The sequence below is a fragment of the Emydura macquarii genome, unplaced genomic scaffold (genome assembly GCF_026122565.2).
Source record: "Emydura macquarii macquarii isolate MOO-44397 ecotype Brisbane River unplaced genomic scaffold, CSIRO-AGI_Emac_v2 contig_306, whole genome shotgun sequence".
In the NCBI taxonomy this organism is placed as follows: domain Eukaryota; kingdom Metazoa; phylum Chordata; order Testudines; family Chelidae; genus Emydura; species Emydura macquarii.
In genome coordinates this window covers 1,518,513-1,544,513 of record NW_027130443.1, presented here as the reverse complement: position 1 = coordinate 1,544,513, position 26,001 = coordinate 1,518,513, and the positions used below count along the sequence as shown (strand labels likewise).

At 66.9% G+C, this 26,001-nt stretch overlaps 3 protein-coding genes across 4 annotated transcripts; 1 reads left to right on the top strand and 2 right to left on the bottom strand.

Annotated features, from left to right (window-relative positions):
* Positions 1-1,210: 1,210 nt before the first annotated feature.
* Positions 1,211-8,751, bottom strand: PELP1 (proline, glutamate and leucine rich protein 1). Of its 2 annotated transcripts, none has more exons than XM_067556084.1 (17): positions 8,556-8,751; positions 8,091-8,155; positions 7,620-7,725; positions 7,161-7,310; positions 6,999-7,070; positions 6,836-6,895; positions 6,449-6,599; positions 6,120-6,246; positions 5,645-5,732; positions 5,368-5,456; positions 5,008-5,124; positions 4,764-4,914; positions 4,537-4,678; positions 4,234-4,289; positions 3,754-3,960; positions 2,419-3,669; positions 1,211-2,260 (listed from the first exon to the last, which is right to left on the bottom strand). In XM_067556084.1, the coding sequence occupies exons 1-17, from the start codon at positions 8,688-8,690 to the stop codon at positions 2,171-2,173; spliced, it is 3,057 nt and encodes a 1,018-aa protein (XP_067412185.1). In that variant the 5' UTR covers positions 8,691-8,751; the 3' UTR covers positions 1,211-2,170. The 2 variants fall into 2 exon arrangements, with proteins under 2 accessions (XP_067412185.1, XP_067412191.1); XM_067556090.1 differs by having other exon boundaries at positions 7,620-7,814; positions 8,556-8,621.
* POLGARF (POLG alternative reading frame) lies at positions 8,752-24,403 on the bottom strand. Its single transcript, XM_067561870.1, has 3 exons — positions 23,535-24,403; positions 23,155-23,220; positions 8,752-8,961 (listed from the first exon to the last, which is right to left on the bottom strand). The coding sequence occupies exons 1-3, from the start codon at positions 24,195-24,197 to the stop codon at positions 8,752-8,754; spliced, it is 939 nt and encodes a 312-aa protein (XP_067417971.1). The 5' UTR covers positions 24,198-24,403.
* Positions 10,062-23,098, top strand: ARRB2 (arrestin beta 2). Its single transcript, XM_067556190.1, has 15 exons — positions 10,062-10,153; positions 12,323-12,353; positions 13,458-13,518; positions 13,777-13,821; positions 16,093-16,289; positions 16,566-16,625; positions 16,869-16,936; positions 17,979-18,114; positions 18,308-18,392; positions 18,650-18,722; positions 19,236-19,373; positions 19,667-19,750; positions 19,835-19,914; positions 20,035-20,089; positions 20,627-23,098. Exons 1-15 carry the CDS (start codon positions 10,131-10,133, stop codon positions 20,718-20,720), a joined length of 1,230 nt encoding a protein of 409 aa, XP_067412291.1. The 5' UTR covers positions 10,062-10,130; the 3' UTR covers positions 20,721-23,098.
* Positions 24,404-26,001: the final 1,598 nt, after the last annotated feature.

Below are 26,001 nucleotides of genomic sequence, written 5' to 3'. Positions count from 1 at the left end.
GTCTGAGGCCTTGCTCTCAGGCTGAGCCGCAGCAGCCATGGCAGGAGAGATGGCAGCCGTAAGCTAAGCAGCAGGCGGTCACATCGTCACGGTCCCGAAATTACATCCAGACAACATAACACCGGGCACGACTGTCCCATGAGCACCTGTCCTGGCAGAGAAAACCTGGCTGAACAGGGAGTGCTCTGCCCGGCCGGGAGTCGCTCTTCAATAGCCGTGGCTGGAAAACTGACACGTCTCTGCTGTGACCATTCTGTCTTCATGCCCCCCACGTCTGGTGTCTATCGCAGTGATTTCTGGCTGCTGCTTGGAGCGGTTCAGAACCGGGCATGGAAGATTTAAATCAATGCAGGGGTTGGGGTCTGGCTGGGCCAAGAATTGTTTTGCACTGTGAAGGGCTGAGGGGCAGCTAAGCAGGACCCTGGTTTCTCTAGACAAGCCGAGGGCCCCCGGGAAGTTCTTTGGGCCCAAACTCCAGGCCACAGCCTGAGCGCAGAGCGCTCCGACCTCAACGCCCGACCAACCACATCATGCAGAAGCTGGAGTCCCCGGGTGACCTGATCCTGCCCAGCCCCAACCCCTCCATGTAGCGGGGGGCAGACACAGCAACTGGCAGATCAGGAGCTGGTACTCCCGCTGCAGCACGCTCAGGTGCCCCCTGCCCCCCGGCCTGACACCACCACCTGCAGGGAAGGGGGGGCTGCCAGCGAGAGAGGAGCCAGGAGTCCTGGCTCCCAGTCCCCCCTGCTCTAACCACTTGACCCAACTCCCTCCCCCCCAGAGCCAGCCCCCTGTTCTGACCCATCAGACCCCCCTCTCCCCCGAGGCAGGGACAGGACCCCGGCGTCCAGGCTCACCGCCCCGCTGCGGAGGTCCAGGTCGGTCTCGCCAGCTCCCCGCAGCAGCAGCTGGATGTTGTTGGTGCTAGAATAGTCCAAGGTGCCGGGGCCCTGGTGACCCGATACCGGCCCATGGCGCTGCCTGACAGCCATGTGAAAGCAGGACTAAGAGGCATCCCCCAAATCCCACCCCCAACCGCTGGGTCCCCCACGCTCCCCAAACTTCTATCCTGCCCCCCGACATCTTACCCTGGTCCCCCACTGCCTGGCCCCGTCCTACTGCCCTCCCAGGTCCCTGTGACAACATGGAAACATTCTTGGGTTTTTCTCCGAGTGCTGGCTGTGCCTCAGTTTCCTCGCGTTACTCAGGATGGGGTGTGATATCACAGCAGAGGCCAGGAGGGGCCTTCCTCAGCCCCACGCACAGACCATGGCCAGGAGCCAGGACCTCCTGCCCCAGGGGAGGACAGGACGCGACAGCTGGAAGCAGGGAAGAGACACGGTCCTGGGGAGGAGGCAGGGGGCAGTTTGGGGGCTGATGGACAGGAAGGGCTGGCCCCCTGGCGTGGTGTGCATGGGGCAGATCCCAGAAATGGGGCTCCCCCATGGGTCACTGCTTTAACCTTTGATTCATCTGCACTCTGAATACTGTGCTCCCAGGAGCTACCCCCCCCCAGACCCTGGGGAGTCAGGCACCCCATATCACTAGGGAGCCCCCTGGAGTATAGCGGTGACACGAGGAGACGTTGGCCCCAGACCCCTGCTTCGGGTGAGTCTCTGGGGCAGGACAAGGCCAAGGGGTTCCCCAGCTCTCCATGGGGCAGGGACGATGCTGACGACCCCCCTCCAAACTGCCCGACTGGGTCCACCGCCAGGGCAGCCCGGAGCAGGGGGGAATGCGTGAGGGTCTGTCCGAGATGGGGGGAGCCTGCCTGGGACTGGGGGGGCCCATCCGACACTAGGGCAAAGGATCTCCCACGGGAAGGGGTGGGAGGGCATGGGATTAAAGCGACAACTTTGTTGTGGGGCAGTGGGAGGGTGGCGGGGGGGAGCGGGAAGGGGAGGATGGAAGCCAGGGGACAGAATGCAGGGGGGCAGGCCCTGAGCAAGTGAGCCATGACCCAGGTTGAGACCCAGGGCCAGGCAGCGCCCAAGGGAGAGGTCGGCCCAGCCAGGGACGGGAAAGGGGTCTGGGGGGGGGGAAAACGCGGGCACAGCTGCCCTGCCCCAACAGTTGCGGCCCCCCCCCCCTCCCTGCCCCACACAGACTCCACAGCCTGGTGCTACGGGGTGTTTATTGAACCATCCAACACGGGGGAGCGGGGGGTCTCCTAGGGACCAGCTTCGGGGGGCCCCTTGTCGTCGTCGGGGGGACAGTCGATGAAGTCAGCCAGCATGGTCGCCGTCTCGTCCGCCTCCACCTGGGGGAGGGGAAGGGGTGAGCTGGGGGGCCCGTTCCCCAGGGACAGCCCACTGCCCCCCGCCCCACACCATGAGCTTTGCACCCCAGCACCCACCCCACTTCCCACCCACTGCTCTATGGAGCATGGTGCACCCCAGGCCCTGCCCGCCCGCTCACCTCTCCCTTCACTGCCACGGCTGCCTCCTCCTCCGGCCGGGGGCTGGCATGGGGCCCCTCTCCGGCGCCGGCCCCCTGCTCCCCGACAGGGGGCACACACTCCTCCTCAGGGGGTGACTCGTCCAGGGCAGGGGGCGGGGCCTCCAGGGGCAGCGGCCCTTCCCCCATCTCCTCCTGGCTGGGAAGTGGGGCCGGGAGGGGGCTGGCCGGCTGGGGCGGGGTGGGCGCGGCCGGCAGTAGCTCCTCCTCCTTCTCCTGCTGCAGAGGGGGGACCGGTGGGGGGCTGGCCTTCATCACCACCACCTCTTCTTCCTCCTCCTCCTCCTCCTCAGGAGCGGGCAGCTCGGGCGCCTGGCTCTCCTCCACCTCCATAATGAGGTCGTCCGGCTCCCCAGGCGCGGCCGGCAGCTCCTCGGGGCCAGGGACTGGCCGCTCGTCCTCTGACAGCCCTTCCTCCTCCTCGTACTCCTCCTCCTCCTCCTCGAGCTCCTCCTCAAACTCCTCCTCCTCCTCATCTTCCTCCTCATCAAAGTCCTCGTCCTCCTCGTCAAAGTACTCCTCATCTTCCTCCTCCTCCTCTTCCTCGTCTTCCTCCGCCTCCTCGTCTTCCTCCTCCTCTTCCTCGTCTTCCTCTGCAAAGTCCTCCTCCTCCTCGCTGCTGTTGATGTTGATCACGGCTGGCTCCTGCTCGCCCAGGCCGGGGGCCGCCTCGCTGGCAGGGGGCAAGGGCGCCTCCTCAGGGGGCTCAGTGGGGGGCGGAGAGGGGGGGGCCGGAGGTGGGGGGGGTGGGGGCGGTGGTGGGGGCCGGGGCAGCAGCCCCTTGGGAACGATGACCACACTGTCGTCAGAGTCGCTCTCCAGGGAGATCTCCACGTCCGACTCCTCCTCCTTCTCGTAGTGCACGTAGACGGGGCGTCGGGCCTTGCCCCCCAGCCCCGGCGCCCCCTCCTCTGCGCCCCCTGGTGAGGGCGGGGCCGGCAGCCGAGACTCGCTGCCCTCCGCACACTCTTCCGCCAAGGCCAGGCCGGGTCCGGTGGCGGGGGGCAGCCGAGGCGGCGCCAGCCCCAGGTGGTTGGCAGGTGGAGGGCGGGTGGGGGGAGGGGCCTGGCGGAAGGGGGAGGCGGCCGCCAGCTCCGGAGGGGCGGGGCCGGCGGAGGGGGCGGGGCCAGGGAGGGGCAGCTGCAGGGAGGGCACGCGGGGGCGGGCCAGGGCACTACAGATGACCAGAGATTCGGCGCAGAAGGACGACACCTGCAGGGGGCGAGAGAGAGGTGGGCTGGAGCCGGGGGCAGGATGGCAGCGGAGGGGGGACGGGGGGTCCCGGAGGGGTCTCACCTGCAGGCTGGGGTCCCGCTGGCCCAGGGTGAAGGCCCGCAGGGCACAATGCAGGGGCGGGGGGCAGGCGGGCGCGGGTGCCAGCAGCAGAGCCAGCAGCAGGCGGTAGAGCTGGTGGCGACAGGCCGGGCTGGCGTAGGGGCCCCCCGCCGGCACCTCGCCCTGCCCCAGGCGGAGAAGCAGGGGCACCACCAGCTCCTGCAGCCTCTGGGGGGGATGAGACAGGGGGTTCAGAGACACGGCGCCCCATAAACCAGAGCGCCCCATGCTGCCTGCGCCCACCAGACCCTGCCCGGGCCACCCCGCCCGGCGCCCCCACCGTCCTGCGCCCCGCCCCTCGCCTTCCTGCCCCATCGTCCTGTCCCAGCCCCCCAACCTTCTGCCCTGCGCCCCAACCCCACCATCTTCCGCCCCCATTACCCCGCGCCCCCACCTACGCCCCACCCCCATGTGCCTGCCCCATCTAACTCCGCTGCTCACCCTGTGGGTCTCCTCCTTGATCAGGCTGCCCCCCATCAGGATGGCGCGGCTCAGCGCTGCAGGGACACGAGAAGGAAGGGCTCAAGGGGGGGTCGCGACGCGCATTTCGGTCCCCCCCAGCCCACCAACGGGAGCCCTCCTCCTCCCCCGAACTGCGTGCAGAAATGTGGGGGGGGGACAAGTCGAGGGGCTGCCCTCCCGCCGAGACCCCCTCCCCCACAGGGAACTGCCCTCTCCCCCACTCCCCAGGGCAGGGCAGGGCGGGGCGGGGCCACGGGGGGGGAAGGGTGGGGGTCCCCGAACCTTGCAGAGCCGCCTTGCAGACATCGCTGTTGGCCATGGGGTCCTGCTTCCGGTGCAGGGAGGGAGCGTCGCCCCCCTCCGACAGCTTCGGCTTCTTGGGGGCGCTGGGCTTCCCCTCCGAGCCAGGGCGCCCCACTCTCAGCTGGAGGGAGACGGGAAGGGTCAGCGCTAGGGGCTCTCGGGGGGGGGGGGGGGGCGCGGGGCATGGGGGGCGCGGGGAGGCTTACCTTGACGCTGTCCGTGGGGGGGGTGATGTCACTCAGCAGGTGGGCCAGCAGCACCTCACTGCGGTGGGAGGGGCCCTGCAGCACCCCCGCACTGGCCCCCGCCACCTGCACCCACAGCTCCAGCACCTGGTACAGCCTGGTGCGCACAGCGCTGCGGAGAGAGGGGGGTGAGGGCACAGTGGGAGGGCAGGACCCCCCGGAACACCCCCCTCAAATCCCCCCCCCCCCCCGGCGCCCCACTGACCTGTAGGGCTTCTCCTGCCCCAGCAGCACCGACTCCCTGGAGCCGCTCCAGGCGCCCAGCACCTGTGGGAAGAGCCGGCCCAGAAGGCTGCCCCAGCGCGCCAGCCGTGCCCCACATCTGGGGGGAAAGGGGTCAGCAGGGTGAGCCAGGGAACCTGATGCCCCCCCCAGCACTGCAGCTCTGCCCCACACCCGGGGGGAAATCAGTCAGCAGGATGAGCCAGGGAACCTAACCTCCCCCCTCCATGCACCCCAGCCCTGCCCCACACTTGGGGGGAGGGAGGTCAGTAAGGTGAGCTAGGGACCCCGATGCCCCCCATAGTCCCAGCCCTGCCCCACACACGGACCCCCAGAGACTCACGCCTGGATCAGGGCCGACAACACGTCCAGGATGTGCAGGTGGACGGACGGCAGCAGCAGCATCCTCAAGGGGCCGTCGCCGAACCAGCTCTGGGGGGGAGGCGTCAGAGATATGGGGGGGCCAACAGGGTCCAGCCCATGGGGAGTCGGGAACTAGCCTGGGGAGAAGGGGGCGAAACCCACCCTCCCCACGCACCATGGGTGGGGGGATCCCTACCCAGAGAGCCCAGCCCCGTGGTAGGGATACACCACGCCGCGTCCCGCCCCCCCCCACTCACAATGTTCTTGCTGGAGACATTCAGAGCCCGGCAGACAAGATCCAGCACGTCCTGGACCGGAACCGTCACCGGAGCCACGAACTCGCTGCTGCAGTGGGAGAGACGGGGGAGGAGGGGGGAGTTAGAAACACCTGGAGGACACCTTTGAGTCAGCACGGACCGCTCCCCGCTACGGCACTGGGGGCCCGTCCTAGCCCCCCACGGCAAGTCCAGCCCGCCCTCGGAACACACAGCGACGGGTACCCGACCCGCACGCCCCAGCCCGCCGGGAAGCGGCTTCAAGGACCCACTGCCAAGGGTCCTGGGCTGCACGGAGGGGCAGAGCAGCCTCCGATCCCCTGCCCCGCCAGCTCTGCTGGGGAGTAACTGGGCCACAGCCCGGCCAAAGGACCCTCCTTTGTCAAGTGGGTGGCCCCTCCCCCCACTCCCGGCCCAGGAGCCCCTGCCCCGAACCCCACACCTCCGCCGGCAGTACCTGAGCATGAGTTGTAGGCACTTGGCCAGCCCGGAGAAGCGCTTGTGGAGGTTGAGGACGAGGCTGTTCTCCCCGTCGGGTGGCGCCAGGAGCAGCTCCACACCAGGGCCCTCGTAGGGCAGGGGATCTGCAACAGCGGCAGGGGGGGCACAGTCAGCGGCTGGAGGCAGGGCCTAGGGCCCACCCCCACCCCGCCACAGGGCTGGGCAGGACGTTGGGGTTCCATGCCATATGGCAGCCTGGTGCCTTCCTCCCCCGAGGGACCCTGGCAGGGCGCCCGGGTCCATCCGTCCGCTGCCCCAGGAGCTGTGGGGTAACCCCCCGCTTACCCGTCTCGGCGCCCTCGTAGAGGTTGGCCAGCAGGCCATGCAGCGTGGCCAGCAGGCCATGCAGCTCCTGCTCCCAGCTCTCCGTGTGCTTCAGCCCCTGGGTGAAGCCGGCACCCAGCGAGGGCAGCAGCGCGTAGCACTTGCAGGCCAGCTGGCAGGGGGGAGGTAGATGGCGTCAGCGCCCCCCCGTGCCCAGGGGAACCCCCCACCACCGGCCAGCCAACCCCCATCCAGCCCCCCTGCCCACCCTGTTGGGCGCCCACCGCCGCAGGCCCAGCTCCCCCAGCAGGCAGACGCCAGCGATCCGACAGGGGGGCGGCATGTTCCCAGCATGCCTTGGACCGGCTGCCCGTGAGCTTGCCCCTGCCCGGGCCCCCCACACCATACCTGCTGCAGCTGAGGCGAATCAGCCTCCACTCGGGACAGGAAATAAGCAGCTAGTTTGCCCTGGGGGCAAGGAGAGAAAAAGGGGTGAGAGGCCAGTCAGGATTCAAGCCCCCCGTACACCCTGCCATGAGGGACCACCCCCAGAGTATGGAGACAGACGTACCCGCAGGGAGCCGCAGGCACGCGGGTAAAAGGTCATGCAGGCCTTGATGCCCTCCAGGGCAGAGAGCTGGCACTGTGGGGAGAGCAGAGGGGCGTCAGACGGGATGGGGCGGGGGGGACGGGGACGGACGGGACGGTGGAGGCACGGGCCGCAGGGGCTCACCTCGGCTTTGAGGGCCAGCAGTGACGTGAGGAGGCCGGGAATGTGGTTGGTGCCGATGTCCCGTGCCAGCTCCGGCAGCTGGCAGGAGTAATGCAGCAGGTCCCGCAGCACGGCTGCCCCCAGCGCCATGGTGGGAGCGGGGTCCTGGGACTGTGGGGTGGGAGGGAGAGTGCAGGTGTCAGGCAGGCCCAGCCCTACCCATTTCCTCCCTGTCCCACACCTGCCACTCTGCCCCCCCTTTCCCCACCACTGCGCTCACCCCTCCCTGCCCCACACCTCTGGCTCTGCCCCCCTTCCCCAGCTCACCCCACAGCCTCCAACACTCTCAAGTTTTTTCACACCACTCCTTTGCCCCTCCCCATCCTCTCACCCTCCCCCAGCAGCCCCCTTCTCCTCATGCTCCCTCCCTAAGTCATTCACAGCCCTCCCACCACCACCCCCCCGATCCCCACCCCTCACCTGCAGCAGATGCTGTAGGCTGCGCAGCCAGGCCAGGCAATGCTGCTGGAAGGCCTCCGTGGGGCTCTCACTCACCAGTAGGGAGAGCAGGCAAAGCCCCTCAAACCTGGGAGGCAGGGGGAGCATGGAGGAGGAGTTAGCGTGGGGGGGGGGAAGACTCAGCAGGCCCATGGGGTCCACAAACTCCACATTCACCTGTATGAGGGAAGCAGGAAGAGGAGGCTCCCAGGGGGCCCACGCAGAGGAGGGGGGCACCCAGAAGAGGCCCCTGGGGCGAGGAGAGGGAACTCCTGCCCCTATAAGGGAAACAGGGAGGGGGTTCCTGGGGGCACCGCTAGGGAGGCGGGGGGCTCCAATGTCCCCATGAGGTTTCGGGGGAATCCCAGCTGCACAGTATCAGGAGAATCCGCCCCCTGGGCCCTTGGGGAGACAGGAGGGACCGGGGGGGGGGGGGGGGGGGGAGTTACTCACCGTGTCTTGACGGACCCCAGCCGGGCGTTGGTGACCCCGATCAGGCCCCCCAGGGCCGGCATGTTCTGGAAACACAAAGCAGGGCGGGGGAGGGTTAAGACAGCCCAGGCTCCTCCCCCGACCCAGGTTGGGGGTCAGCCCTGCGAGCAGGGGGCCTGGGGCACGGGCCCCTGGGGAAAGCAGAAGGAGGGGCTCCCCCCCACACACAGCCCGGGCCCCCACTGTCCTGGGTGTGGTCAGACGTGGGGGGAGGCCGGGCCCCCCGGCGGCCCCTGGAGGAAGGGGCTGGTCTCTGGGGCAGTGGGGGGGGGCCCTGGGGCAAGGCTTGAGGGGGCCCCCTTGGGGCTTGAGACTCCTGGGGGCGGGGCTTGGGGGGGGCCCATTGGGTGGGCGGGGCTTAGGGGCATGGGGTGGGCGGGGCTTGGGGGACCCATGGGGGGCGGGGCGGGGCGGAGCCGGTCTCACCTGGCCGCCGGCCCCGCTGTCCCGCAGGCCGCGCACCAGGCCGGGCAGGGCCGGGGCCGAGGCCGGGCTCCCCCCGCCCAGCGCCTCCAGCACCAGCCGCCCCGGGCACCCGGGACCCGCCGCCGTTGCCGCCATGCTGCTGCCCCACGCGCGGCCCGCGTCACCGGCAGCCTCTTCCTCGCGCCCGGCCGGGACGTCACTTCCGCCCGAAGCCGAGTCTCCAAGCGGGCGGCGGAGGGAGGGACGCCCTGAGCAAAGATGGCTGACGGGGCACTTCCGCTTCCGGGGGAGCCCGTTGGGGAGAGGCCCGGACGCGGTGGCCTTGGAAACCGCCCGCGGCGCCCGCCGACGTCATCGTTCCGCGACTGCGGTGGCGGCCCTGGAAACCGCCCGCGTGAGTCCGCCCCTAGGGGATGGAGGAGGGACCTGGAAACCGCCATGTTGGTAGTGGGGGCCTAGAAACCGCCCTGTGCGACTGTCGGGAGTGGGGGGCCAGGAAACCCCAAACCGTCCAGCTGGGCTATGGGGGAGGGGCTCGGTTCGGGGCTGGGGGGCAGTCGTGGGCTCATGGGGTGAGCCCCCCCGAACTGCTGATCTCTCCCCCGGCTCTGTCCCCCCCCTTGGTTCCTGGGGCGGTGGGTGGAAATGCAGTGGCCGATTGGGGGGGCCAGCGAAGCCCCCCAGGGCCGGGCGGGGGGGGGGGCAGAGCAGCCTCAGGCCGGGGAAGCCGCACTTGAGGGCCCCACATCCAGGAGCTGGGGGCTGAGAATTGCCCCCCCCCCGCCATGGGGTGCTGGGTGAGCAGCTCTGCCAGTTCGAGACCCTCTAGCGGGGCGGGGGGGAGAATCTATCGGGTGTGTGATGGGGCAGCCACCAAGCGGGCTCTGGGGGCTCTGCTGTTCCCCGGTCACCTGCCCTGCAATGGGGCGGGACGTGGGGGGTGGGGGGAATTCACCCCCATACGGCCCATGTCAGCGCCTAGGCCCCTCGCTTCTGCTTTTACACAGGGTGGTTAGGCAACTTCCACCTCCAGGCCACCAAGGCCAGGCCCAAACATGGGCCACGCCGGGCAAGCAGGGGTCCATGGGGCTAGGGGTGCAGTTGGGCCACGAGGGGGCCATGTGCTGGGGTGCACCAGGGCTATGCATGACATGGGGGGTGCACGGGGCGGGATGGGGGTGCACCAGGGCCGTGCACGGTACGGGGGGCACATGGGACGGGATGGGGGGCTACCACAAGGGCCACGCGTGGGGGCAGGTGCAGGCGGGGGGGACGGGCTCGGAGCAGGCTGTGGGCTGGCCGCGGGGGGCGGGGCACGGTGGGTCACACAGGCCAGTATGGCCCGGGGCAGAGGCGGCGGGGGCACGGCCAGGGCTGGTCCAGGCTGCAGCAACCCCCGCCCCGCCCCGCCACTGACGTTTGCCCACCCTCCGCGGCGCGCTCCCTGATTGGCTGCGCCTTGCCCCCACGTGACCCGTCCGGGGCTGCCCATGGCTTCACTCGAGTCCGCCCCAGCCGTGGCCGAGCCAGACTCTGCGTCCGGCCCGGCCCGAGCCTCGCAGCGGCGCCGCCGGCATGGGGGAGAAGGCGGGCACCAGGTGCGGGCGAGAACCCAGGCGTCCGGGCTCCCCTCCCCCCCCGGGCCAGGCGAGAACCCAGGCGTCCACCCCCCTTGCCCTCCCCGCCCCCCCGAGCCAGGGAGGGAACCCAGGCGTCCGGACGCCCAGCCCACCCCCCCCTCCCCTCCGGCGAGCCAGGGAGAGAACCCAGGCGTCCGGGCTGCATCGTGACTCCTGGGGGGCTGCGCTGAGCCTCATGCCAGGATCTGGGTCAGGCGGGGGACCCGGGAGGGGGCCAGGAGGGATTCCCTTCCCCCCCCCGGCCGTGCCAGGCGCTCGCGGCAGAGCCGGATTTACAGCGACTTTGGCCCGTGGCACCAGCTGGTGCCCGGACGCCTGAGTTCCTCGGGGCCCTTTGCCTCTTCGCCCCGCGTTATAGAGCTGGGTGGGGGGTGCAGATCCCGGATGCCTGGCTCCCTTGGGTCATCGGCCCAGGACACCTGGGTCCTTTAGGGCTGTTGGGAGGGGCCCCGGCCACTGGGGGGGCATCTCTTCCCTGGGGGGCACCAAGGTGGGGCTGGCAGCAGCGGTGTGGGGTGTTTGGTCCTGGGCCCCCCCCAGTTCTGCAGTGCCCCTCATTCCTGACCCACAGCCCCTGCCCCCCCCCGCCCTGCCGGTGCCCCTCACTCCCGATCTGCAGCCGGGCCCTGAGGCTGTGGGTCCGTTAGGACTCTCCTGGCATGGGCTGGGTCAGAAAGAGGAAGTGAAAACCGCAGAGCTGAGCAGGCGGATGCCAGAAAGTGCTGGGGGGGGGCAGAGAAGAAGTGGGGGGAAGGGCCTGGATGGGGGGGTGATGGGGCCCCCCCTCCCAGGTGCCCCAAGTTTTGCGTCACAAACCGTTTGAGCTCCTGGGGGTGGCTGGAGAGCCCCCAGGGGTGGTGGGGCGATGCAGCCGTCTCTGGGGTGGGGCAGGGGAGGTGGTTTGTACAGGGTTCATCCCTCCCCCCAGGTCCAACCCTGCCCCTCCCTGGGGCCGCGGGATCGGGGCAAAGGGGCAGAACGCTAGAGTGCAGGGGTGCACGGAGACCAGCCCCCCTCAACTCTCCCCCAGGTGCCCCCCCAGTGCCCTCCCCCCCGGGCTTCCTCTCGATATCCTGCCTAGGAAACAAAACAGGAAACAACACGTCCTGTCGGAGACACGTGCCCCCCCCCTTTGTGCCAGCCTGGCCCCCCCTCCCCCCCAGCTTGGGCGGTGCTCCTCACTCCCGACCTGGAGCACCTGCCAGCCCTGGGCTCCAACCCCCCCCATCTCCCCTCTGCTGACTCTGTGGCTGGGGGCTGGATCCCCCACCCCCCATGGCACGGAGGCCCAGTCTCGGACACTCTGCCTGGCTGGGGGGGAGTGGCTGGACACATCTGTTGCCCCCCAGCCTAGCTGCTCATAGGGAAAGGGGGGTGAGGGTGAGCGGGCCCTTGGGGTCAAAGGTCAGCCCTTTGGTAAGCGGGGGGGGCTGTCCCGCCTGCATAGGGCGAGGGCCTGGTGGTTTCTGTAGCAACCTGTAGTGGGGACAGTGGGGGGCATCAATGGCTCTGAATCCAGCCCCCCCTTTTTCTCCCCCCAGAGGGGCCCAGTCTGCTGCCCCGGCTGAGAACAGGGCCGAGAGGGGACCCCCCCCATGGGCAAGTCTGGGGGAGGCAGAGATGCTGAGGTCCAGCTGGGATGGGGCTGGATGACTGACTGGAGGGGGGTTCCCAGGATTTCTGGGGGGGTGTTGAAGACCTTGTAGGGGTGGGGGGTCATGGCTGGGGGGTGAGATCTGAGCAGGGGGGGACCCTGCCCCATACCTGGGGATAGACTGTTCGGCTCGGACCTCTATGTGGGGGGGATTAGCGTTACCGAGCGAGTTGGGGGGATGGCAAACAAGGGTCCCTCAGGTCTCCTCCCTGCCCCCCAGCTGGTCCCGTCGCCACGGTTACGCCAGGGCAAGGGGCCTGGATCCTGTTTCCGTGGCAACCAGCTAAGCCTGAACCAGACACATGGGGGGGGTCCCACTTGCCCCCTCCCTGGACCCCCCCCAGCTAAACCACTGCTGGGGAGGGCATAGGGGTCAAAGGTCACAGTCAGGAGGGAGAGGGACTGAAGTTGGGGGGGGTTCCAGGTAAGCTGGTTCTGACCCATCTTCCCCCCCCCCTCCTTTCCCTCACCAGGGTCTTCAAGAAATCAAGTCCAAACTGCAAGGTGAGTAACGTCCCCGGCACCCCTCACTCCTGACCCGCAGCCCCTCAGCTCTGCCGGTGCCCCTCACTCCTGACCCACAGCCCCTCAGCTCTGCCGGTGCCCCTCACTCCCGACTCGCAGCCCCTCACTCCCGCCCCGCAGTCCCCCAGCTATGCCGGAGCCCCCCCAGCTCTGCTGGTCCCCTCACTCCCAACCCACAACCACCCAGCCCAGCCCTGGGCCCCCCAGCTGGGCCGGTGCCCCCCACTCCCAACCCGCAGCCCGGCCTGGGCCGTGTGTGTGTAATGGTGGCTCTCCCATTTGGTTTCCTGTTGCGAACCTTCCCCCGCCCGGTTTCCTCCCTCATGCGCTGACACGGGGCTCCCAACCTTCCCCCCCCTCCCAGGAGCCTTTGCACACGCTAGTGAGTGCCTGGCCCCGCCTGGCTTGGTGCTTGTGCAAGGAGAGTGTGGGGGCAGGGCCTGTGGCCCAGGGGTGGGCTAGGGCTGAGGGAGCCGGGGTGGGGCTCTGGCCCTCGGGGGGGTGCGAGGAGGTGAAAACATTTGCCCCCCGTCGGTGTGGGGGGAGGGCCTGTGTCCATGGTATTGGGGGGGCTTTGAGCTGGGCTCTGCCTGCTCCAGGCAGCGAAGGGTTAACCCCCCCCCCCAGTGACGGTTTGTTTCCCTTGGATTTCCACACACCTGCCCCCCCCCCACCAGCCAGTTGGTTTCTCCCGTCCCTGGGGTCCCCCCCTGCAGAGTGGGGGGGGGGAAGCTGGCAGATAAACAGGTGCTGCTGCTGGAAGGAGGCGGCAGGTTCGGGGGGGGCCAGGGGCTCTGGGGGAGCTCAGGGGATATGGAGGCGCTGGAGCTGGACAGGATTCGCTGCGAGGTGTCCGGGGGCCTCCGGGTCTTCAGGAAACAGCTGGGGACCCAGGTAACGGGGGGGGAGTAATGGGGGGTGAAGGGGGGCTCTGACAGCCTGCACCCCAGAAGTACCTGGGGAGCCCTAAGCTGGGAGATACTCCCCTTCCCCGGGTGCCGCGAAGGGGTTGGTTCCCTGTGGGCGGGGAGGGCCGTCTGTCGCCCCCATGTCTGTTTGTCTGTCCCTTCCCCCCCCCCCCAGCTCACCGTCTACCTGGGCAAGCGGGACTTCGTGGATCACCTGGACCGGGTGGACCCTGTCGGTGAGTCGGGGGAGAGGATTGGGGAGGGGGCCCTGGCCGAGGCAGATCCCAGTGGGGGATGGGAGTTCCGGGGGGGGGGGGGGGGGGGGGCTGGCGGTGGGGATGGCTCTGAGGTGTGTTGGGGGGCTGGTGGTGGGAGGTCGGGCTGGTGGTGGGGGTGACTCAAGGAGGGCTGGGGGGCTGGCTCTGAGGTGTGTTCGGGGGCTGGTGTTTGGGGAGGCTTTGCCCTAGTCTCATACCCCCCCCATTCCCATGCAGATGGGGTGGTGCTGGTGGACCCTGAGTACCTGAAGGACCGGAAAGGTGAGAGGGAGTGTTGGGGAGGGGGGGAATCCTGCCCTGTGGGGCTGACGGGGGGGGGGGGGGGGGGGCCGCGGCGGCGGCGGCAGTGATTCCAGGCTCCACCTCCTTCCTTTGACTCAGACTGGTTGGGGGTAGGTGGGTGGGGGCTTAGTGTCCAAGCCCCACCCCTCACGTTTCTGGCCCCGCCCCCCGTGTGGTGTCTAGAGGAACCAGGAGACCTAAGAGCCCCGAGCGGTGCCGAGTGTCACAGGCTGGGCGCTGGTCCCTGATCTGATGGGTCAAGGGCTGCTCAGGGAACGGGGGTCCGGGAACAAGCAGGTGGGTCATGCCGGCAGGGGGGAGACAACGTTTCCCCCCCCCCCCAATTCTCAGAGCAGCAGGGCCTGGAACCCCACGGGAAGAGGCCATTCTGGAGTCAGTCCCATGCAGCGCCCGGGATCTGGGCCAAGACATGACTATAGCTGGATAACAGCAACTATCGCATCACGGATTTAACGCCCTGGGGGGCACCGAAGGAGCGCAGCACGGCAGCGTTTAACATCCGAGGGGGGGACAACGCAGAAAAGAGGAGACAAAGTGGAAATGGAAGGGAACAGTCAGCATGAGACGCCTGCGCGCTGCAGGGACAAGAGGCTCACGGTAAACGTGCACCCTACATAAACAAAGAAAAGGCGCAAGAGAACCAAAAAAAAGACGCCGCCATGGCTAAGCAGCAGGGGAAGGAGGCGGTTAGAGGTAGAGAGACAAATCCCAGCAAGCAAAATGGAATAACGGGGGGATAAACCCTGGCGAGGAAACATCGAACAAGGGAGACCAAGAGAGAATTTGAGAAGCAAGTTCCTAAAGAGGCAAAACTGAACAGTAAGAGAAGCCTGGACGCAGGCAGCCGGCAAAGATCCGGTGGCGGCGCTAACGCCCGGCTGCAGCGGAGAAGCTGCATGAACGCTTTGCGTCGGGCTGTGTGGCGGAGGAGGGAGACGGGCACAGGGCTAACGTGACGCCCGTTTTTAAAAGGCCCCAGAGGCAATCCTGACCATCACAGGCCGGGCAGCCTGACCTCAGCCCAGGCCAACTGGCTGAAAGCGTTGTAAAGAAAAGAATTATCAGCCCCAGAGACGAATACGCTTCGCTGGGGAAGCATCAGCAACCCGGCTCCTGTGACGGGAAATCACGCCTCACCGATCTACTAGGATTCTTACAGGGGCTCAATAAAGACGTGGCGAAGGGGGAGCCAGTGGCTATAGGGCACTTGTCTTGCAGAAAGCCTCTGACAGGGCTCCTCACCAAAGGCTGCCATGGGACACGGGGGAAGGTCTCTCCTGGCTCAGTAACCGGGTAACAAAGGGTCGGAAGAAAGGGTCGGTTTTCAGAGCAGGCGAGGTAGATGCTGGGGTCCCCCCCAGGCTCTGCACTGGGACCGGAGCCACTTAGCGGGTTCCGAAATGCTCTGGGAAAAGGGGTAAACGGGGAGGTGCCGAATTGGCAGATGATACAAAACTCCTCAGGACAGTTCAGTGCCAAGCAGCCGGCGAAGTGTCACCGTGGGTCTCACTGAGCTGGGTGACCGGGCAGCAAACCGGCAGCCACCATTCAACGCTGCTGACGCAAAGTAACGCACCTGGGAAAACACAGTCCCAACAAGCCCCACAAAACCCTGGGATCCGCCTCAGCTGCTGCCTCCCAAGAGAGACCTCGGCATCCCTGCAATCACCCGCTCAGTGCGCAGCAGCCGTCCCAAAAGCTGCCCGGTGTTGGGAACCGCTGGAGAGGGAGAGGGGAAAAGGCAGCAAATAGCACAAAGCCTCTACGTCAGTCCTGGGCAGATCTGGTCGCCCCGTCTGCAACGGGACCCGGGGAGCTGGGAAAGGCTGGGCGACAGGCCAGGGAAACCAGTTAAGGGGTGGACGAGCTCATGTGTGAGGAGAGGTTATACGGCTGGGGAGCCTTCAGTGTGGAGAAGAGGCGACGCGGGGGATATGCCGGGGTCTTTGGGATCCTGGCTGGGCTGGAGGCAGAGAAACCGGGTGGGTCCTTTACTGCTTCCCGTAAAACCAGAGCCGGGGGCGCCCGTCACGTCCCCAGGTGCAAAATGCTTCGCCTGGCGGCTTGCAGCCAGAGCCCCAAAGCGCAACGGGCCTCCGGTGCCAAGCAGAGACGTTCCCACAGGACGGGTCCAACCATGGCCCTGGACACAGCCCGGGCCCCGGGGTCCTAAACCCGCTGGGGGCGGAGCTGTCCAAGGCCCCCCCTCACCTCCCCTCTCCCCTGCAGTGTTCGTGACGCTGACCTGTGCCTTCCGCTATGGCCGCGAGGACCTGGATGTGCTGGGACTCTCCTTCCGCAAGGACCTGTTCGCCGCCACCTGCCAGGCCGTGCCTCCCCTCCCCGAGGAGCAGCGTCCCCCCACGCGCCTGCAGGAGAGGCTGCTCCGCAAGCTGGGGCCCAACGCCCACCCCTTCGCCTTCACGGTGAGTGTCTCTCCCCCCCCGGGGACCCCCGCCCTCCAACGACCCCCCCATCCCTCTTGGTGAGCCCCCCCCAGCCATCTCCCCGAAGCCCCCTCTCACTCAGCACCTGCCCTTCCACAGCAGTGGAGACGCCTCAAACCCCACCTTCACCAACCGCCCCACGTCCAGGGTCAGCCCCATCCCCTCCCCCGCGGGCTGCAGGCCCCCCAGCCCCAGGGTGGGGGACAGACCCGGGGGTGTGGGTCTGAGCCCCATTTAATCCGCTCTGTGCCTCAGATCCCCCAGAACCTGCCGTGTTCAGTGACGCTACAGCCCGGGCCAGAAGACACAGGCAAGGTATGGCCAGGGGGCTGCGGGTCGGGAGTGAGGGGCGCCGGCAGAGCTGGGGGGCAGGGCTGGGCCGGCAGTGGCTGCGGGTCGGGAGTGAGGGGCGCTGGGGGGGCCAGGGCCGGGCTGGCGGGGGCTGCGGGTCAGGAGTGAGGGGCACCAGCAGAGATGGGGGGGGGCAGGGCCCAGCTGGCGGGGGCTGTGGGTCGGGAGTGAGGGGGGCATCCAGCTAACAGGGTTTTTCCCTCTCAGGCCTGTGGGGTGGATTTTGAGATCCGGGCTTTCTGTGCCAAATCCATGGAGGAAAAGATTCACAAAAGGTAACTGAGCCCCCAGTGCTGCCCCCTGAGCCGGGGAGAGAACCCAGGCGTCCTGGCTCCCAGACCCCCGCACACACCCCGAACCAGGGAGAGAACCCAGGAGTCCTGGCTCCCAGCCCCTTCCAGTGGAGCTAAGTTTCCCGGGTTGGACTCCTGCAGCCCCAGACTCCGACAGCCCCGGTGAGCAGTGCGTCCCAGCAGCTAGGCCCAGCGCGTGGCCGGCCCCACTCTCACTCCACGGGTCTGGTGGAATCCCCTCAATGGGAAACCCGTGGGCGTTGCGGGCACCCCAGGGATGCTGGCGTGGGTCGGGGCAGCGATGCTGCCACGCAGGGCGTACATGAGGCTTTGGAGGGAGGCGGGCGCCCGGCGCGATCAGAGACGTTAGGTTATTGTCAGGCCTGGAGTGGGGCAGCTGCACGAAGAGAGACCCGGAGGCCAAGTCCTGGTGTTACCTGTGGGTGTCGGGGGGGGAATCTGGCCCCAGCTGGGTTACAAAGTCAGGTTCAGGAAGTTGAAGCGGGCGTGAGAGAGACGAAGCCAGGGTCTCCCTGTGTGACGGCTCCCGGGGACGGGCAGAGCCCCCACACTCCCAGTCGGGAACGCCTCATGGGACCGGTGTGAGCTGGGGGGGTTGTAGGGCAGAACGATGGTTCGGGGGAGAGCCTGGGCTTGTTTCTGGGTCCGTGACAACTCAAGGCAGTGGCCCTGGGGGGTCGGAGCTCGGGCCAGTGCCAGGGGGAGCAGAGGGACCTGCCTGGGCGCCTGGTCTGCCATTCGCTGAGCGAATAGAGGCGTTTCCATGAGAGGAGGGGAGTTCCCTTAACCCTGCCCCTGTCCAAGGGATTTAGGCGCCTCTTCCACAGCCTTTTCATTGCTTTTGGCAAGTCTGCTGATCACTCCCAGTTCAAACAGAGGCTGGTCCTTCGCGGGCCAGGTGCTGCGCCCTGGTTCCCCAAGAACACAGAGTCGTGTCCCCCCCCAGAGCCGGGGAGAGAACCCAGGCACCCGGGTGGGCTCTGACGCCCCTCCCCTCCCCCAGGAACTCAGTGCGGCTGGTGATCCGGAAGGTCCAGTATGCACCGGAGAAACCCGGCCCCCAGCCCATGGCCGAGACCACCCGGCACTTCCTGATGTCAGACCGGTCCCTGCACCTCGAGGCCTCGCTCGACAAGGAGGTGGGGACTGGGGGGGATGGGAAGATAGCTAGGGAGCTGAAGGGGGGGTGGGAGGGGACAAGTGGGGGGGGTCCCGATGCCAGCAGGGAGGGGCCGGGGGCAGGATGTGGGGCACTGAATGGGGTGAGAGTTGGGGGCGGAGGGGATGGAGCCCCATCGCCCCCCCTCACCCTCCCCTTGTGTCCCCCCCCAGCTCTATTACCATGGGGAGCCCATCAGCGTCAACGTTCACGTCACCAACAACTCCAGCAAGAGCATCAAAAAAATCAAGATCTCGGGTGCGTTGTGGGGGGCCATGCACTGGGGGGGCAGGGAGCAGGGGGTCGCGCTGGGAGGGCAGGGGGTGGGGAGCATGCGCTGGGGGGGCAGGGAGCAGGGGGTCGCGCTGGGAGGGCAGGGGGCGGGGAGCATGTGCTGGGGGGCAGGGAGTGGGGGGCTCACCTCCCCAAGTCAGGGGGGCATAAAGGCCCCTGGCAGAGGGTGGGGGGTGGCCTGTGCCCCACAGGCAGCTGACCCCTGCTTCCCCCCCCCCCAGTGCGGCAATACGCGGACATCTGCCTCTTCAGCACGGCCCAATACAAGTGTCCGGTGGCCCAGACGGAGCAAGAGTGAGTGACCCCCCCCCACACTCCCCGGGAACGGCTGCGAAAGGGGTGTTCCCGCCCTCCCCATTATCTGGGGCTACCCCCCCCCCCCCCCGTTGCATTCCTGGTACCGGGGGATGTTAGTGCCCCAGGCTCACCCTGGGGGGGGACCATGGGAGAGACGTGAGCCCAGGAAGCCCCCGGCGCCCGCAGCGGGTTCCAGTGTGACGTGCACTGCACCAGCACCCGCATGTGCCGTGCACAGACTCGCAGGCGTGCACAGCCCAGGGTCACCCAGCCAGCAGGAGCCCGGCCGATGGCTCCTGGCCAGGCCTGGCAGCGTGGCCCAACAGGTGGCAGACGATTAGAAAGGGCCCCCCCCATCGCATCCCCCATGTCAGCCACCTCAGCTCCCCTCCCCTTGCCACGGAGGGCTCCTGGGGGGCAGGCTGGAGGGGTCCCCAAGCAGCTGGGGGAGGTTCCTGGTTGGGGCACCCGGGAGGGGAACCCCTTTCACCCCCTTTCCCCCCCCACCAGTGACCAGGTGTCGCCCAGCTCCACCTTCTGCAAGGTCTATACCCTGACACCGCTGCTCAGCAACAACCGGGAGAAGCGGGGCCTGGCGCTGGACGGGAAACTCAAGCACGAGGACACCAACCTGGCTTCCAGCACCATGTGAGCAGGGCTGGGGGAGGGGGGGGACAGATCCGGGCCCATCTCCAGCTCTCTGCATAGCCAGCCGCCCCGCCCCAGAGCTGGGCACATCTCGGTGCCAGGTGAGGGATCCTCGTGTAACCAGCTGCCCCACCCCAGAGGTGGCCGCATCTCGGTGTTGGACGTGGGGTCCCTGTGTAACCAGCCGCCCTGCCCCAGAGGTGGCTGCATCTCGGCGCCGGGCAAGGGGTCCCTATCTAACCAGCCGCCCCGCCCCAGAGGTGGCTGCACTCTGATCCTGGGCTCTGTTTCAGAGTCAAGGAGGGGGCCAGCAAGGAGGTGCTGGGGATCCTGGTCTCGTACCGCGTGAAGGTGAAGCTGGTCGTGTCTCGGGGAGGGTAAGTACCTGCTCACCTCACCCCCCACCCCACCCTGTCCCTGCCCTCTCACTCACTGTCCCCTTTGCCCTCCTCTGCCCGCAGGGACGTCTCCGTGGAGCTGCCCTTTGTGCTCATGCACCCTAAGCCCCCGGAGCAGTTTGCAGCATCACGGCCCCAGTCAGGTGAGGGTCAGAGCCCCTGCAACGCCCGCTGCCTCGCCCCAGAGGTGGCTGCATCTCAGTGCCAGGCGAAGGGTGCCAGGTGAACAAGGGGGTTAATAACCCTCTTTTCTTCCCCCCCAGCTCTCCCAGAGAAGGACACACCTGTCGACACCAACCTCATTGAATTTGAAACCAAGTAAGAGTCCCACCGCTGTGCCCAGTTGGACGGGGGCGGGGCGGTGTTCCTACTGTCCACACCCCAGGCACCAGGAGGGTGGCGGGTGCTAGGGGATCTGTGGGCAGGGGCAATAAACTGTATGCATTGCTCATGGGAGGGGGGGGGCCAGTGGGGGCTGGGCATGGCCTGTTAACCCCTGAGGGGGGGGTGGGGGGACGACGACTTTCCCATCTGATTCTCCTCCCTCCCCCGGATGCATGGTGTTGGGGTCCAGGTAGTTTGTTACACAACCCCCACAAACAAGCAGGAGGGGCGGGCCCTTATTGATCCCACCACTAGAATATTTCCTGCTGGGGGGGTATATCTCCTGGGGGTCCAGACAGGGACCAGCTACCCCCTCCCCAGACAGTGTCCCCCACAGGCCCAGCACCTATGGCAGGTGGCTTTCTGTGGGGCTGGGGGCACTGTGGAGTCATGGGCCAGTGAGGTGGGGTGGCCTCCCCCCCAGGGGTGCAAGGGAGGAGCCCCCACGTCTGATCCCCACGTTTCCCCCAGCTTTGGGCAGGACGACGATATCGTATTCGAGGATTTCGCCCGTCTGCGGCTCAAGGGACTCAAGGAGGACAAGGATGAGGAGCTGTTCTGCTAGGAGGGGCTGGATTTTAACCGTCTCTGTCTGATATTCTTAATCCCTGCCCCCCCATCTCACTGCTGGAGGGAGGGGCTGGCTTTTACATGTGAGTGAATGTGGGGGGTCTCCCCCATGTGCCCTTTGGGGGGACCCCTGCCCTCCTTGAGATTTTAACCTCACCCCTGCTGCTCTCTGGAAGGGGGAACCCCTCTGCTGCTCCTGGGGGGACCCCTGCAGCTGCACCCCCCAAAGCACTGGACACCCTCCCCGCTGGCCTGGGGCTCTCATGCCCCCACCCCCACCCCAGGCCCTTTGTTTATATGTATATGGATTTTTAAAGCTGTTTTAACCTAGGGGGGCCAATGCCACCCCACCCGAGGCAGGAGCTGCCGCCCCCTCCTGGCCGGGGGCTGCAGACACCATGCTGGGGGTGGGATCTGTGTGTCTGCTTGTCTCGCTGTGGCCATGTGTGACGGGGAGGGGGGGATTGATACACGTGAGCCATGGGGCCAAGTAAAGAAAACATCAACTGGTGCCTGCTTTGAGTGCAGCTTACTGGGGGGGCTCCTCTGGCATAGCCCCAGGCGAGGGCTCCGTGTATAACCAGCCACGCCGCCCCAGAGGTGGCCACATCTCGCTGCTAGGCAAAGGGTCCCAGTGTAAGCAGCCGCCCTGCCCCGGAGGTGGCTGCATCTCGATGCCAGGCGAGGGGTCCCTTAGTAACCAGTCGCCCCGCCCCGGAGGTGGCCGCATCTTGCTGCCAGGCAATGGGACCCTGTGCCAAAAGACCCGTGGGGAGGGACTATCCTGTCTGTTCCCCCCGCCAGGGCCCCATCTCCCTGAGGTTCTGCTGCAGGAACCCGGCCATCCCACGGGACCTGCCCCTGGCCAAGCCCTTGGGGGGGAAGAAGGGATGCAGAGCCAGGGGCAGCTGGGGCAGCAGCTCAGTCAGCCCAGAGCCCCCCATTTCCCCCACAAGAGGGCGCTGGAGGCTGCACATTTCCCGTGATGGTGTTGGAGGATTGCTATAGAGAACGGAGGCAGCTGGGGCCTAGAGCAACTCTTGGCTCATCTGTGTCCTGGAGGACTAACCAGTGCCTGCCTAGACCCCCTCCCTGGGCCATAGAGTCACTCCTCGGAGTGCTAGAGTGATGCTTAGGACAGGGGCCACTCTAGCCCCCCCCCTTGTGACAGGGCAGTTTCCCAGGGTCCCTCTCTATGGTCACACCCAGGGCTCTAACCACGGAGACTCACCAATGCAGCTAAAGCGGCCACTCTAGGCTCCTACTCTAGCAGTAGGCCAGGCTGCTCTAGGACTAGCTATAGACAAGGGGCCTAGAGTGTAGGCCTCCCCATTGCAGAGGCACCCCCTCTAGCTGTGTCTCTATGGTAAGGGGGGGTTGTGACTACATTCTAGGATGGACTCTATGGTTATGCTCCTGGAAGACTCAGCTGGGCAGCCATGCAACCATAGAGATGCAGGGGGGGACACTAGTATCAGAAGTCATACAGGGAGGCACTCTGGCCCACATTTCTATGGTTAGAGCCCCAGAGGACTGCCCCAGACCTCTGGCTACAGAGACAGGACATGGCTAAAGCATAGCCCACCCTCCAGCAGGTGCCCATCTAGGCCTCAGCTCTATGGTTGGAAGTGGGCTGAGCCAAAGCCAGGTGCCTAGAGAGTGACCCTCAGCCATAGAGAGGCTCTGAGTCACACGGGGCTAGAGGCACCGCTGGGGCAGCTGCTCTTGCCCCATCTCTAGGGCCAGGGAGCCAGCCAGCAGCTGGAGGGGTGGAGCAGTATTTATGCAAATGAGCATGGCGCATATTCAGATATACAAATCAGCACAATAGGTCATTTGCATCCAAGGGCCAGATCTTCTTCCCCACCTCCACAGACATGGGGGGGGGGAGCTCTTGGTCCCCGTGGGAAGGAAGAGGGGGATTGGGGGGGGACGGGACACTGGCCAGGTTACACTAGGGAACATCTGCAGCCACTTAGGGGGCTCCTGCATCAGGCTCAGCCATGGGCCAGATCTGGAACAACAAGGGGGGGAACAATTAGGGTCAAAACCCAGCTGGAGGCACATGGAGGAAGGGGGCATCTGTCACCAGGGAGAGAACCCAGGAGTCCTGGCCCCCAGCACCCCCTCCCTTCTCACCAGCTCCTCGCAGGATGAGTTACAGCTGCTTTTGCTCGTCACCAGCTCAGCACCCAGCCAGAGGAATCTGGGTGGGGGATGGATGTTAATTTCGGGGTGCACATCCAGCCCCTCCCCCTAAGTCTAGGCCTCCAAAGGCAACTGACTCTGGGGTGGGGCGTCCAGGCAGTCGCCAGCACAGCTGGGCCTGGCAGGGGGCAGCTGCAGGGGGAGCAGTGACAGGGCAGGGGTCACTCTGTCGGGGAATGGGCGGAGGGTGGGGGGGATCCTGGGGTGGGGGGTGTCGTTACCCAGACATCACTTGCAGTTGCTCTCTCTCCAGCCTCTGGAGCAGTCGCAACACCTGGTTCCGGTACCTGGGGGGCAGACAGACAGGTGGGGGGGCACCCAGCCTTGGGGGCACATGGGCCTCACCCCTCATTTCAGCCACCCCGGGCACGCGTGGGGAGGGGGTGGAGGAGGGGCTGTCGGCGCTCAAGGCAGGCAGGGCACGTGGTGCGAGGGACACGTGGGGGGGCAGTGCCCGGCCTGGGGGTGCTGTGCCCATAGGGGGCGCCGTGGGGGAGGCTCTGCCTGTGGGGCATGTGGAGGGGCTTTGCCGGTGGGGGCCGTGGGAGAGGCCAGGGGGGCTCTGCCTATGGGGGATGTGGGGGGCCGAGGGGGGCTCAACCTCTCCTCCCGGGCATTGGTCTCGTTCACCCGCTCGGCCTCCAGCTTCTTCTCCTGCACCCAGCGGGCCTCCAGCGCAGGGAGGGTCACGCTCGGTGGGGGGGGGGGGGAGTCGCTGCCTCCTGCCCCGCCCCCCTCGGCGAGAGCCGGGACCGGGGGGGCGCGGCTGGTACCGAGGTGTCGGGGGGGCGGGCCCTGGAGGCAACCACGGCCCCGCCCCCTCTCCGCAGGCCCCGCCGCTCCAGCTCCCGCCCCACGTGGCGCCTCCAGCGCGGGAGCTCCGCCCCCGCCCGCATCGCTTCTGGGTCACGTGCACCACTTCGGCCGGCTGCGCGCGCGGGCTGCCGGGAGTTGTGGTGTCGGGGCCGGGCCGGAGTCTGGCGCACGCGCGGAGAGAGGCCGAAAGGGGTTCGGGCCCGGACGGCGGCCGCGCGGGGCCAGAAAACCAACGAGCGGCTGCGGGGCTAGAGCGCGAGATCAGCGCTTGGCTGCAGGGGGCGGGGCCTGCGCAGGACCCCTCCCCCTTCTCCTGCTTGGGCGCCGGGGGTGCCCGGCTGCGGGCGGAGGCGGGCGCTGAGCGGGGCCCGGCGCGCGGGGCGGTTCGGGGCGAGGCTAGCACGGGCCGCGCTCCGCCCCGTGCCGGGGGTCTCCGCCCCGCTGACATGGGCCGGATCCCGCCGGACACGGGCTCTCGGCCCCGCACCTCGTCCGGGCCGCGCTCCGACGGGGAGACCTCGCCCCCCGCAGCTCTGCGCCGGGCGCCTGCCCCGCGGACACGCTCCCGCGCGCTGCCGGCTCCCCACGGCTCGCTCCGGGCGGGGGCAGGTGGGGGAGGGGGGGCAGGTGTTGCTTTTCTACTGTGTGTGTCCGATAAAGTGTGAAACCCCGAACTGCCTCTGTCGGGGGGGCTGGAGGTGGGGTGGGCTGGAGGGGGCAGGAGGGAGGTGGGGGGCAGGAGGAGGCAGCTGGCAGCCCAGCGGGGGGGGGATTGTGCCCACGATGGTTGTGGGGGGGGAGCCGCAGCGGCCGGCGCAGTGCAGCTGTCTGCCAAGCTGGGGGTGGCGCTGAGATCCCGGCGCCCAGGGTCCGCCCCGCCCCGTCCCGTCCCCGCGGGTTTGCTGGATCTTTTCCCGGCGAAGGAGCCTCGCACAGCAACGGCCCTGGTCTCTGTTGATTAACAACCCCCTGAGCAGACCCACCCGCTGAGCGAACGCTCCCCGCTCCCTATGGGGCAGACAAACGTCTCCTGGGGGCCGGGCAGGGTCAGGTCACCTGTGGGCTCCAGCTTCTGCACGATGTGCTTGGCCGGGCGTTGAGGTCGGGCCGCCCTGAGCTTGGGCCGTGGCCTGGAGTTCGGGCCCAAAGAACTTCCTGGGGACCCTCAGATTGTCTAGAGAAACCGGGGTCCTGCTTAGCTGCTCCTCCAGACAGATAGCTGGCCATCTGAAGAAGTATTTCTAAAAAGTTGTTCACGTTTCCAATGGGGAACGTTTCCAGCAGGTGGCAGAGGCCCGTTATGTCGGGAAAGCAGACGGGTTTTCGCACTGCAACACGGGGCTGTCGGCGCTAAGTGTCACCTGCCTTCAGTGTCACCGACTCCGGCTTGACAGCCTGATTCTCATTTCTGCATGTGGGGTGACCAGCTGGCCCGATTTTATAGCGACAGTCCCGATATTCGGGGCTTTATCATAGAGGCACCTCTCACCCCTGCCCCAGTCCTCATTTTTCACACTTGCATCTGGTCACCTGAGCTGCATGTTTCCTTTTACCCAGCAGTAGACGGTTCATAGCGTCGAAGGCCAGGAGGGAGGGACTGTTATATGCTCTCGTGTGGCCCTCGCTGTAACGCAGTGCACAGAATTCAACCCACTTCCCTCTGCATAGAACCCAATCCCTTGTGCTGGACTCAGACATGTCCCAGACAGGATTACAAGACGGCAAATGATAGAAAATCTGCCACTGCCCTGGGGAGTTCGTTCCACTCGTTAACCTCCCTGTCTGTGGAAGAATCGTGCCTTCCTTCTCATTTTAATTTGTCTGGATTTAACGCTCGTGCCAGGTCCAGACCAGAAAACCTTTGCTGGTGTAGCAATGTGGAGTAGGAGTGTGATTTGTTTACATGTCTACACTGGCACGAAGCCCTGCCGCACGTTCAACAAGCATAGAAATGTTTTTGCAGCTATAGCTTATTTCACTCAGGAAATTGGTGAACGTTTTTCGTCTTCGAGGTGTGCTGCTCATGTCCATAAGTGGCTGCACGCCTCCGTGCACGGCTCCCAGGATGTTTTTCCCCTTAGCAGACCCTGTAGGGCTGGCTCCGGCGCCCCCCGGACCCCCGCACACATGCCACGGTATATGAGGCGTTGCCGGCCCTACGCCCCCTCAGTTCCTTCTTTCTGCCCGTGACGGCCGCAGGAACTGCCTGCGCTTGCATCGCGAGTGCTTCATTCCCTGTGTTTTGAACTTCA

Excerpts from the sequence above, each read along its gene's own strand:
- PELP1 (XM_067556084.1), bottom strand. The coding sequence starts at position 8,690 with ATGGCGGCAACGGCGGCGGGTCCCGGGTGCCCGGGGCGGCTGGTGCTG. Across the intron at positions 7,071-7,160 it reads TGCTGGCCCTCAAAGCCGAG|TGCCAGCTCTCTGCCCTGGA; the intron begins GTGAGCCCCTGC and ends CTCTCCCCACAG. Across the intron at positions 4,679-4,763 it reads CCCCCACGGACAGCGTCAAG|CTGAGAGTGGGGCGCCCTGG; the intron begins GTAAGCCTCCCC and ends GTCTCCCTCCAG.
- ARRB2 (XM_067556190.1), top strand. The coding sequence starts at position 10,131 with ATGGGGGAGAAGGCGGGCACCAG. Across the intron at positions 16,937-17,978 it reads GAGGAAAAGATTCACAAAAG|GAACTCAGTGCGGCTGGTGA; the intron begins GTAACTGAGCCC and ends CCCCTCCCCCAG. Across the intron at positions 19,374-19,666 it reads AACCTGGCTTCCAGCACCAT|AGTCAAGGAGGGGGCCAGCA; the intron begins GTGAGCAGGGCT and ends GCTCTGTTTCAG.
- POLGARF (XM_067561870.1), bottom strand. The coding sequence starts at position 24,197 with ATGTCAGCGGGGCGGAGACCCCCGGCACGGGGCGGAGCGCGGCCCGTG. Across the intron at positions 23,221-23,534 it reads ACCAATGCCCGGGAGGAGAG|GTACCGGAACCAGGTGTTGC; the intron begins GTTGAGCCCCCC and ends TCTGCCCCCCAG. Across the intron at positions 8,962-23,154 it reads CAACTGCAAGTGATGTCTGG|GGGCGGACTCACGCGGGCGG; the intron begins GTAACGACACCC and ends TCCATCCCCTAG.